Source organism: Mytilus edulis, chromosome 10 (assembly GCF_963676685.1).
Source record: "Mytilus edulis chromosome 10, xbMytEdul2.2, whole genome shotgun sequence".
Classification (NCBI taxonomy): Eukaryota; Metazoa; Mollusca; class Bivalvia; order Mytilida; family Mytilidae; genus Mytilus; species Mytilus edulis.
Genome location: NC_092353.1, coordinates 73,851,217 through 73,864,497, shown reverse-complemented (window position 1 = coordinate 73,864,497; position 13,281 = coordinate 73,851,217). Strand labels below are relative to the sequence as shown.

The following is a 13,281-nucleotide window of genomic DNA, read 5'->3' as shown; positions in this document are numbered from 1 at the left end:
AATTAGTCGTGTCTGTTTTTAACCTAAAACAAAATTATAGTTTTTTTATAGATGTTACACCACTTATACATATCAAGATAATGTTATATGCTTTGAGAAATGTTTGACACCACCATGTTCGCAAGTGCCAGAAATTCAGCTGTTGTCGTTGATAGCTCTATGTAATGTTCATTTTATTTCATGCCGGGGCCTTCAGATGTTTCTAATTGGTGAAGACCGAACTGACTGCGTTGTCTTATTACCCGCCACAGTTGTGTCAATGAAAGTCTAATTTGTCGATGTATCTCTTCAAAACAATCAACTGATATGTACAAGACACTTTACTGGCAAACGAAATAACTATCGTTATAGATAAAGTACTCTCTGCTTTCGAATAACAGTAATCTTTGCTTTCGAATAACAATGACAGAGGACAGAAAGTGCAATGTAAATTTCCAACAATGCTTCGACCCTCAAATTCTCCCACATCATTTGGAAATTATACTGATAAAAAAATACTATTATGTTTACTATGATAATAACGGATTAAGATATGTGTATCTATTGTATAAATCAAAAATTGTGAGGAAAAAATCCCATTTAAAAGAGGGACGAAAGATACCAAAGGGACAGTCAAACTCATAAATCCAAAACAAACTGACAACGCCATGGCTAAAAATGAAAAAGACAAACAGAAAAACAATAGTACACACGACACAACATAGAAAACTAAAGAATAAACAACACGAACCCCACCAAAAACTAGGGGTGATCTCAGGTGCTCCGGAAGGGTAAGCAGATCCTGCTCCACATGTGGCACCCGTCGTGTTGCTTATGTGATTACAAATCCGGTAAATTGTCTAATTCGGTAGGTCATATTCATGAAAGGGAAGGGGATTGTAGTTACGACGTAAGGAACATATCCGATATCATTTGTGAAACGGTTATTCCATAACGGTCAACCAACTCGTGATGGCGTCCGTAAAATTTACGAAGGGATGATTTCAACTTCACCATTTGGAACTCTTGGTTTAATAGCTTCCTTGTTAGCAGCAAACCTCTATCAAGAAAATCATGATAGGAAATGCAAGCACGGGAATATCGTATCAATTGGGAGATATATACCCCGTATGCAGGTGCTGCTGGAATGTTGCTACTTAGAAATGGAAAGTTCACAATTGGAAAGCTGAAATCATCTCTTTTGTCGTAAAGTTTTGTTTTCAACCGACCCTCATTGTCAATTTCTAGATGTAAGTCAAGATATGAAGCCGACTTAACTGTATCTGTAGTATACTTTATCTCTAGTTCGATTGGATAGATGCGTTCCACATAGTCACCAAAATTTGAATTGTTTAGTGAAAGAACATCATCTATAGAGTCTTAAAAATAATTAAATTTTCCCTCTTTTTTCTATTTAAAAGAGATGGCGAATCATTTCAAATCACTTGTCTTAAGTTAACATCAATAAAGGACGGGCAGATATGTGCAAATGAAATGCATAGAAAATATGAGTTACTATACTATATACTATAGTAAAGTTATGTGTATAGGGAAAGGAGTTGTAAACTTATTGCAAGGATTGTAACACACAAAATTCTTTAAAAAAAATGGCCAAGTTATAAATTTTGATTGTTTACTCTGCTTTCGGAGATAACATTTAAAGTTTCTATATCTTGTATACAGGCTAATGTTCAAAATATAGTATAGGGTAAAACTCTGAAAACTAAAAACAAAAATTTCACAAAACAGCGAATTATGGTAGATCTTTAAGAATTATCAGCTTTCATCTGACCGAAAAAAATAAGTAAAAGATAAATATTGATCTCAAATAAGGCTAGCATAGATTTTCATCTGTATTTGTAGTGTATATTTTCAAAAAGTCATGACCATTGAAAACACTCATTGCTAAAAACAAATTTCGGCTACACTAGTTCAAGTTCGAGTGTTAGTGTATTGTTAAAAATGATTGATGTTTAAAAATAGATTCAGATTCTATTTCTTTAAAGATATAAAAACTCCATTCAGGCTATAAGTAATAAAACAACGTAATCAGAATTCTTCGTTTTTTTCGATGAATCTTAATGACATGGTAAACTTTTGCACGAAACTAAACGCTATACGACACATAAGCGTATTCTTCTTTCCTTAACCCTTCATCATAATTCATAGAAATGTTCACCATAGGCATATGTCTCTGTCTTCTCAATATCTCCAAACTCTTAATATTCCCGATCATTTTTTGTGCAATGAAATAATTTTCTCACGTATGCTAGTGTTGTCACTGTGCAGTTCTCGATTACTACATACAAGTGCAGTTAGCCCATGTATTGATAGACTGAATAACAACAATGTAACACAACCTTTTGAAACTACCGATGATAAAAGCAACGATCAATACTCATACTGCACATACATTCCTATACCTTGCTATGACTTGTATGCCTTAATTTATCAGCAGAAATAGTTATATATTTACTAGTGTTAATTATAAATCATTTTCAAAATCTTTCGTTTATTTAATGTGTTCTTACGTGTCGTTTTCTATATAGCAAAATAAAATTGAGAATGGAAATGGGGAATGTGTCAAAGAGACAACAACCCAACCATAGAAAAAAAACAATAGCAGAAGGTCACCAGCAGGTCTTCAATGTAGCGAGAAATTCAAGCATCGGGAGGCGTCCTTCAGCTGGCCCCTAAATAAATATATACTAGTTCAGTGATAATGAACGCCATACTAATTTACAAATTGTACACAAGAACTTAAATTAAAATAATACCAGTCTAACAAAGGCCAGAAGCTCCTGACTTAGGATAGGCGCAAAAATGTGGTAGGGTTAAACATGCTTGTGAGATCTCATCCCTCCCCCTACACCTCTAGCCAATGTAGAAAAGTAAACTCGTAACAAAACGCACATTAAAATTCAGTTCAAGAGAAGTCAGAGTCTGATGTCAGAAGATGTAACCAAAGAAAATAAACAAAATGACGATAATACATAAATAACAACAGACTACTAACAGTTAACTGACATGCCAGCTCCACACTTCAATTAAACTGACTGAAAGATTATGATTCCATCATATGAACATCAGTCACAATCCTTTCCGTTTGGGGTTTAGTATCATACCATCATAACATATATGAGAAGAACATAACCCGTGTCATGCCAACAACTGGATGGCATGTATATCTTTATAACATGTCGACTTACAATATTTCAAGCTCTTGATATTCCATTTCGTCTTAAGCAAATGGAAGTCTCTTCTTGAGCAATATGGCATGTTCTAAATCGGCACAAACAGTCTTTCAAGCGATCTACAGGTGTAAATTTCTGTCACTAATTTATTTAGACTGTAGCACAAAAATATTGCTCAAGGAATTTCAAATTTCATAAATATTCTTCCAAGGAGCTTAAATTCCTTGATCTTGAAACAGGACTTCGACTATAAAATAAGCTTGGTTGGTTCACAAAACCAAGAACCTATGATGTTACCAAACAAGAAGACTGAAGTGTTTCTTGATAGATTCAATAAAACTTAGTTTTAAAGTTTTTTTTCTTCTGCTTCTTTCTTTTCGCTTAAGATGTATTTGACCATTGAGTACTATACACAAACACAGATATTCGGTTTTATTATTATTTCACATTGTTTGTGTCATTTTATAGGTGTTGTTTGTCTCATTTACGTTTATACATTAAATAAGGCAAAATTGTTAGGTTAACTTATTTTGGAGATGGGAAGTTAATGGATATGACATTTCATTTTATGATTCTTATGAATTACTAAATGTTTTGAAATATATATATTAAAACGTATTTTGCCAGATACAATTATTGAAAAAAAACTGATTTTGATATAAATAATGGCGCTGTAATGAATAACATAATTTTTCATGATAGTGCTTTATGGGTCCGTTGTGTATTTTTATGAAAATTTGATAATTGAGAAAAAATAGAGGACTCCGAGGTGTTTAATCATTAACAAAACAAATCAAATAGTGACAATAAAAAGGAAGAGAAATAAGGTAATCATTCTGTTATGTTTAATTATAACTCAACAACACAATTTCGTTTATGCAAAATATCAGTTTACTTAATTGTAAGCGTTATAAGCCATTCCAGCAGGGTATCCGTAGCCTTTAAAAGGATCTCCATTGCCGTAAATCCATAAACCAAACCGAACTTTCTTTTCATGTTCTATACGATGAGGCCCTGTCGATATAGGCAGACTGAAAGTGCTAAAATTGTTCATTCCTTCAGAAATGCTAAAAGCACTACTTTGACTTTTTGAAGAATTTCCATCCAGGAAAAGCTCATCAGTAGCATCGCTCTGCACCGTTATGCTTATGTAGCTGTCAAATCCTGTTGGTACTACGAAGTCATATTCATAAAGGTATTGATTTACACCCGGAATCGTCATCATAAAAGGACCTCCTTTGCTTTTACTTAACCCGTGTGGATATGACGTGACAAGTATGTCTTGAGATGATGAAATAAAAGAGATCGTGTTGTAATAAAAATCAAAGAAATCTCTTGCGTTTAGTGTTTTTGATATTGTCTTGTTACCAGTTTTAATAGTTAGATTAGTACTATTTACCGCCTGTATACGTACAGTATTATTTAAACGTGTAGATATATACGGAGTTATAAACATATCGTCTAGTTGATCAGTAGGTAATACTGATTCTATAAATGGATTACAACTACCCGCTCGAATATTGTCTGGTACTGCAAAATTACACTGATTACCGCTAACAACAATTACTGGTTTTGATGATGTTACCATGGTTCCTGATAAGTCAGATGTAGCTGATAACTGAAATGTGTCATACTTGTTTACCATTATTCTAATCGTATCGTTGTTACTATACTGCTTGTTGTCATATGATACAGATCCACTTTTCAATTTCAAATTTATACTGACAACTGTATTTTGATAGCATGGTGTAAGTGCTATCATATTTTTAAGACTAGTAAATGCAGGTAGGGTTGATATAATGTATTTGGTAGAGGCAAATCTCGTAGGCATTGATGAGTATCCCCCTGAGTCTTCGGTTCCGAGGAAAAATCCGTAAACATTTATTCCTTCATCTGAGTGAAGTTCTACTCCAGCCATATGTATTCCATCAGACGGTAAAACACTTTTACTCAGATTATATTCTGTATTACTTTTGTCCATAGTGATAGTATGAATTTTGTTCTCGTTGAAATAACGAATTGAAAGACGTGTTGTATTTTCTGATGCTACCAAAATTTTCGTCGTTGTCGGACAACAAGAAAGTCTTTCTTGAAAAATTACCAAGAAACTTGTGTCTTTTCCACCTGTATAAAATATATAAGTTAATACACTATGTAACAAATATTTGCAAAAAAAGCTTCCAGAGAAAACTAAGCATTTTGGTTATACATAATTCATACTCGAGTCTTAAAAGTATCTTTTGAATTTAATAATAAAATAAATCAAATATACTTCCAATAACTGGGGTTTAAAGTACATTGTCTACCATCCAACAACGAAAAGGATTTGAACAAGAACTGGTGACAATGAGTAAAACTCATATGACAATTATTGGATAATACTACATATAGGCTGTTGTCTGCTCTATGGTCGAGTTGTTGTATCCCTTTTACAGTCCTCATTTCCATTCTCAATTTGATAGCTATCACCGTGAATATTACAAAAGCACATCAGATACAAATATTATCGGAGACTGCAACCCGAACAGGCACATATAAATCGTGCCTGGATAAACATATTACCTTATTTTGATGTGTTGTTTAGTGCATGATTTTCTAAAAGGAAATTATATACAATGTAAAACTAGACACTTCATATGATTGATTGATGATTGCATATTATCTCGTGTGATTACACATTTCAATACCATTTGGGAAAGTTAAACATTGTGAAAGTGCAGACAGGACAGTTTTATATTACACGATTTGTCTTTGGCATGGGGACATTAACAGAAGTAAATTTGTAATAAATGGAAATCAAACATGTATTCTTTATTCAACGAAATTGGGGAGACACGACTTTTATAATTCATATGATTTTCATTAAACATTTGTCATTGTATAGTGATTAGAAAAAAGGAAAGGACACAAAGGGATCGATTACCCATTAGAATTAGAGAGTAGGCACAAATCCATAATATAATGAAATCATCAAAGTTTAACAATGACAGTATAAATACACTAGCTAGCAGGCAAGTGACTCTCAGCCAAAAACCATACTTTGTTTATCAAATTGACTTTGTTTTACTTAACAAAATAACAAAAGCATGGTTTCAAATAGCAAATAAGTTGCGTGTATAACCAAATATCCAAAAAAAAAAATAATTACCATGTATTACGTTATGTATTCTGAAATAGCTACATAGATAAGGTGACCAATGACTAGTTCGTATGAAGTATTTTATTTCTTGAATAATGAAGAATAACTCATTGCACAATTTTCTGGCGTCAAGAATTAAAGACAGCTCATTCCTACGGAATTGATGTGCTTTTTATTTTCGAGAAAACGAAAACATACAAAACATGTTCAAAAACTTTAAAGCTAGGTTAACATTGTCGATCAGACCAACTCGATCAATCTTGATTAAGACAAATTAAGCGATCGGGAGACTGGTCTGTCTCAATCGACAAGAATATTCGGGGTGATCTACCTTGGTTTTCATCGATCTGACTTTCTACCCGAGAGTTTTTGACATGTCAAAAACATTCGAGTAAGGATCGAGAAGCCTGTCACTCAAGAATTTGTCGAGTAGCGGTCGATTTGATCGGAAAAGGATCGTGCAGAGATCGAGTTTGGTCGGAATACAAATAGCTTATCGATCATTACTCGATCATTTCGATCTTTAAAAGATCACTTTATGATCACAGCGACTTCTCTTATTTTTTTCGTCCCAGACCAACTCGACCATACACGATCTATATGCGACCACATTCGACCACTTTTCAATCTCTACTCGGCCATATACGAGTATTCATGACTGCTACAGGATTCTATAAAAATGTGTGAAGCTCTGATGAACTCTCATAACTTTGCTTCTTCAAAAATTTATTGTCACTATTTATTTTTAACTGTACTTAAACCCTTCCATGAATAGTACGTGTTGGTACTTTTGCAAGGAGGGATAAAGTTTTAAAAGAGAAACAAAAGATATAAAAAGAACAATCGAACTCAAAGGTAAAAAACAAACCGACACAGCCAAAACGAAAAACGGAGAGGACGAGAAGACAAACAGCAGTACACATAGCACAACATACAAAACGAAAAACTTAGCAACACGAAACCCAATAAAACCTGGGATGATCTCCGGTGTTTCGGAAGGAAAGTAGATCCTGCATTTTGGTCCAAAGGATTTGTCAAATAGGAAAGTAAGTAAGGATCAAAATTCATTCGAAGACAGCTGATGAATACTTTAACCTTCAGAGTTAGTTTTTAAGAACATCAATATCATCTTTTACTTGTTTAATGGGCTATTTTTGTTTGACTGTCCGTATTTTCCGCCTGTCCAGAAATTGTAGTATAAAAATAAGAAGATGTGGTATAATTGCCAATGAGACAACTCTCAACAGGACACCAAATGACATAGAAATTAACAATTATATGTCACCGTATGGTCGAATATTTAAAAACACTGTTTTTTCATACGCTTTTTGACGCAGTTTTATAAAACAAAAATGGACGAGAGACAAATGCTTTTAATTTTAATTCGTGATAGATATATGTAAACAATTTCAGAAAAGATATCCTCTAGGGGATTGAAATTTTATTTTTGGCCAAATTTCTGGGAAAATATGTGACATTTTTACTCTATTTTTGCAATAAAACGCACTTCTGACGTATTAAAATTTAAACTTGGTGCCTATTGTTAGCTCATATTCGTGTGTTTCTTTGTCAAATATGTTCTCCTATTTATTTGTATTGTAGTCCTGTAATGTTGTGTTGTCATTTAAATGTTGTATTAACATGGACATTAAAGCAGGAGGTTTGACATGCTACAAAACCAGGTTCAACTCACCATTGTTTTCTTTTAAAAAATGTCCTGTACCACGTCAGGCATATGGCAAGTGTTACATTATAGTTCGTTTCTGTATGTGTTACATTTTAACGTTGTGTTTACTTTGTGTCGTTTGTTTCCTCTTATATTTGAGTGTGAATTCAAATTATTATAAGACGTGTCATGGTACTTTTCTATCCCCAATTCATTATATCCAGTTTCGAAGTTATATTTGGTATTCTAATCAGATTCTGTTTAATGCTTGGTTCGTTTCTGTATGTGTTACATTTTAATGTTGTATCGTCATTTTCCTTTTATATTTAATGCGTTTCCCTCGGTTCTGGTTTGTGACCCGGATTTCTTTGTTTCTATCGATTTTTGAGTTTTGCACATCTGTATACTACTGTTACCTTTATCTGTAAACAATTTGTGCAGAAGAAATACATGATCTTTTAAATTAAAACGAAATCTCTTGTCGTTTTGTGAACCGTCATCAAACTAATTGCATCCTAGTTCTAAACCTCAAGAGGGTATAAAAGAGGGACGAGAGATACCAGAGGGACAGTCAATCTCATAAATCAAAAATAAACTGACAACACCTTGGCTAAAAATAAAAAGGACAAACAGACAAACAATAGTACACATGACACAATATAAAAAACTAAAGAATAAACAACACGAACCCATAACAACCTAAACCGTTACAATACAGAACGTCGTTTTCAATCTTCCAAAATGCTGTTGTTCATTGTTCCGATTTTTATCCTGAGATCACCCCTCATTGTTGTTGGGGTTCGTGTTGCTCAGTCTTATTCCTTCTTCGATTCTTTTTGTTTACTAATGTTTGTTTGTTTGTCTGTTTGGTTTTTTTTTCTTTTGTAGCAATGGCGTTATCACTTCTTCTTTGATCTTACAGTTTGAATGTCCCTCTGGTATCTTTCATCCCTCTTTTATATAGTTTTTCTAGTTATGTTCTGTTTTTTATATATCTCTGCATAATGAATATATTATCTTTTTGGCTAATAAAGAATCACACATAAGTGTTTTAAATGTAAATAACATACTTTGAACCTACCTAAAAATCTTGAAATTCACAATAAAATTTGGGACTCCAACTTATATCCCTAAATAGTGTAGCCCTCCTTCTATATGACTGCAAATTAACTACACTTTTTGGATTTGTTTTATTTAATCTCAATGATCAAAAAATCCAATTGTAAACCTACTAATTTATATATGATAACTTCAGCCATGTTTACAACATATAAACTCCCTGGATAACCGAATTATCTATTCTACAATGTTACAACTAATGCCTTCATTATCATGTTGTATTTAAACAAACCGTTTGTAAATCTAGCAAATTAAATTCCTAACCACGGTGTATAAACGACAGTACTATACATTAAGAATAGATGTGTCAAAGCAACATATATGACCCCGTCTCAAAAAGTTGAAAAATCTGCAATTTCAATTACACATGTGGACACAAACATGAAGGTAGTCTCACATTTAAAAAAAATCAGCTCAAAATCTGGAGGCGTAAAAAAAGTCCGTATAACTGGGATTTTCAACAATTTTCAAAGTTGGAAACTCTTAATATTGGTATAAATAAGCGGAGCGGAACGAAACTTTAACTTAATCTGTAGGCGTTTAGAAAAAAACTCCGTATAATGGTTTGTTGTGGAATCACGGAGTGACGGAATGACAGAAAGACAGAATGACGGACAAGGGTAAAACTATATGACACCGACAACTTCGTTGCGTTGCCATAAAAACGGTTTATAAAACCTATACACAACCAAGGGTTTCTTTCTCTTACTAACAAGTCAGAGAACCGCACTATTCATTAACGACATAACTCCTTACTTAACGATAATTATGATTACACAAGAATAGATACCTAAACCTGCCGAAAAGCCGCTAGTTATTTGTGTAATAGACTTTATAATCTAACAGTACAATTTTAAGTCTTACTACAGCGTTAAAAATGCGTATTCATAAGTTGTTAAACAATAATTTTTCTTCAGACATATTCAAACTCAAGTATTTGAGGACATCATATGTGTTAATGTGTCCTGAGTTGAAAATTATTCTGACAACTAGAGTATATATAGATATACTCATCCAATAATCCTTTTTGTTGTCTGAATGTTCCTGATCCAGTAGAGTTAGTATACAAATAAAAAGTAAACCCAGACATGGGCTTCGGGCCAACCGAACTAATTTTGTTTATATATTTAATACCTTACCTGAATATCCACATTGTTTACCGAGGAATCCCTTTGCACAGACGCATATGTATTCATTATTAGTTTTTTCAGAGATTCCACCATTGTAACACGTTGTATGAGTATCTGGAATAAATTAAATCATTTTTTAAAAGTATTGAACTAAAATGCACAAATACAAATGTGTTTTCGACGTAAGGTAATACTTATCTATTGTTTTTCAGAAATTTCGTTTCCTTGTACAAGACTGTATTTAAACCAATTGGGGCATATACACTAAGAACGTATAAGACTGTCTCAAATACCCGACTAAGTCATCTAACCAACAAGACATTACAGAGAAAACACATATAGATTAATTAATTATCTAAATAGACCAATAAACATTCATCACCAAAGGATACCAATGAACCCTTACACTCATACATGATGGGGATTTTGCATATTCAGTTTGGTTAACAGCCTTGCATATATAGATTTGTAAAAGTTTTATGTTTTACAAAATTCAAATAAATGTAGAATTCCAGTTCAGAGTTCGACCTCTGTGGTCGTAAAAGGCTGCACTCAGCAAAACATTTTATTTTTCTAAATTCAATCTTTTTAAGTTTTTTAGATCAATTGATGAAATGATCCCCACAGACATGGAATATAAAGACAAATGCAGTGTGTATGGTGTAAATGTATTTACGGGGGAGAAAAGGACAAGATAAGTGGAGGTATTTATAAAGTACACTTTTACCTATTCCGACACTCCAAAACTCACAAATGAACAATCGTACGTTTTAATTCATTCTTCACCTTTATGTGGGTATAGGAATAATCATTTTGAGAGGTTTGCCTATCTTTCCTCCTAAAAATGAAAACAGAGCTCGATAAGATAGACGTAAGAAACAAAGACATTAGATGTATTTGTTCATTGTGTTGATTCATATATACCTAGGTCGGTACTCTCTCTGTTTTCGCTCTCTCGCAGTTTCGTCCCATTTTGCCTTTCAATTGCTGTCAATCTCATATCAATATCCAATAATTTCTGTCCTAGCTGAGCTAAATTAAAAAACAAAAACCTTAAATTGCAAGCCACGACAAATATAGCTTGGATTTTCATTCAAAGGTTAAAATAATAGTAGTGATACCTTAATGTAGATAGCATATAAAATCATTGGTTTTTTTCTAAATTAATTGCTTTAAGATGACAAACAATATTTAAGTTCTGTTTGAGAAGATGTTGTTTGATTTCACGAATAAAATTTCCCACCAGTGATGTAAACAGCTTCGGTGTTACTGAACAGCTTTCCATAATGAACAAAACACAAGCTGTATTGTAAGCTAATGTAACTTCATTGCTGTAACAATTCCCTTACTTATATGAAAATATAAGAAGATCACCATTTGTTGACAAAGAATAGGGATTGAACACAGTCATCAAAGGTACCAGGATTATAATTTAGTACGCCAGATGTGCGTTTCGTCTAAACAAGACTCATCAGTGAAGTACAGATCAAAATAGTTATAAAGCCAAACAAGTACAAAGTTGTAGAACATTGAATTAGCGATTAGGTCTTTAAGGTATTGTTCATTCTTCAAAAACATAGAGAAACATGCTCGAGAATGAAAATGCTATTTATTTCAATCCTACCTATAACAGTAAAATAGATAACAGTCAGTATGAATCCAGTTGACACCATATATATGGTTAGTGCCAGACAGTTCGTTTTAATCCATTTTTTCCATGAAGGAACTAACACGTGGTCTATTTTGACTTTTTTCTCGTCGATCTGTAAATCGTCATATTTATGGTCATCATTCTCTCTTCTGATTTCTTCGTAATCCTGCATTTGTATTTCAGCCATCTTTATTTACTTACGAATGTAACACCACTTAAAATAAACTCCTTAGTGACTACTAGTGTTGATGATCCTATTAATTTATAAAACACATGAGGAAGTATTATACGGAAGCAAATGACCACGTGACAATCATTCGTTAAATTGGATAAAAATATGCTGAATTCTTTAACTTGTCATAGTTAATGTTAATTGTTATGATTTTTAAATGTTGTCAGCAAAGCAGTTAATTCAAGCAATAGTTTGAAGTTATGAACTCTAGGATGTTTATATTCATAAGACTTGTAACTACTATAAAATAAGATTTTTTTTTCATATCTGCCTTTATTTTTTACATTTATTGACTCAGCGACAAAACCCTTCAGATTTCTATCTGTGATACCTCTGTTGAAAAATGGCACCCAGTATGTCAAGTGATTTTTAAGCATTTGTTAGATTAGAGCAACTGTTGGAAATTTGTTATTTGTTGATAACAGGGTGTTGATGTATTTGATACAACTTATAAAAAATAATTGTACAGTATAACAAAATAGAAATCAGACAACGATTGCGTAAATTACAGCAGTTTAACATGGATTGTTCTATATTTCTACAAGGATTATAATTCAATACGCCAGGCGCTAGAATAAAAGAAACCTTAACAAAAATGGGAGATGTGATATTTACTGCCAATGGGAAAAATATCAACCCAAGTTAAAATAAAATGTTTGCTTAAATAGACAACCGTACGGTCTACCGCATTGAAAAAAAAAAACATACCGTATATATAACAGTCCTCAACATGAAACAACTGAAACAATTTAATTTAGAAAACCAACGGTATAATCTGAAACAAAACAATTTTCGAAACAAAATACATATGTATGACAGACACATACCAACGACAAATAACATTGGACAGACACATAGATAATGTGGCGGGGTTTAACAAATTCGTGAGCACTCAGTCCATGTCGTAACCGAGGAACGTGGCGGTACCATCGGAGTTCAAAGACATTAATAACTTTTAAGAGATTTGACTTTGGTGTTTTAACGCAACTTTTAAGCTCCGCTTTTGGGTTAATCGTGGTGGCCAGATTTTATTGGTGGAGGAAGCCGGAGTGCACGGTGAAACCCACCGACCTTTGATAGGAAACCTGACAATCCTAGTTAATTGAGATTGGAGTCGAGTGCACCCGAACTTACAACTCAGTGTTGTCTGGTTGATGATTACAATAGTAAC

The 13,281-nt window shown here is 33.1% G+C and overlaps 1 protein-coding gene across 1 annotated transcript; it reads right to left on the bottom strand.

Moving 5' to 3' along the window:
- Positions 1 to 4,003: 4,003 nt before the first annotated feature.
- LOC139491884 (IgGFc-binding protein-like) lies at positions 4,004 to 12,134 on the bottom strand. The gene is made up of 4 exons (XM_071279799.1): positions 11,852 to 12,134; positions 11,152 to 11,259; positions 10,237 to 10,341; positions 4,004 to 5,297 (listed from the first exon to the last, which is right to left on the bottom strand). The coding sequence occupies exons 1-4, from the start codon at positions 12,063 to 12,065 to the stop codon at positions 4,069 to 4,071; spliced, it is 1,656 nt and encodes a 551-aa protein (XP_071135900.1). The 5' UTR covers positions 12,066 to 12,134; the 3' UTR covers positions 4,004 to 4,068.
- Positions 12,135 to 13,281: the final 1,147 nt, after the last annotated feature.

Excerpts from the sequence above, each read along its gene's own strand:
- LOC139491884 (XM_071279799.1), bottom strand. The coding sequence starts at position 12,065 with ATGGCTGAAATACAAATGCAGGATTACGAAGAAATCAGAAGAGAGAAT. Across the intron at positions 10,342-11,151 it reads CAGAGAGAGTACCGACCTAG|ATACTCATACAACGTGTTAC; the intron begins GTATATATGAAT and ends AATTTATTCCAG. Across the intron at positions 5,298-10,236 it reads TAAACAATGTGGATATTCAG|GTGGAAAAGACACAAGTTTC; the intron begins GTAAGGTATTAA and ends TATTTTATACAG.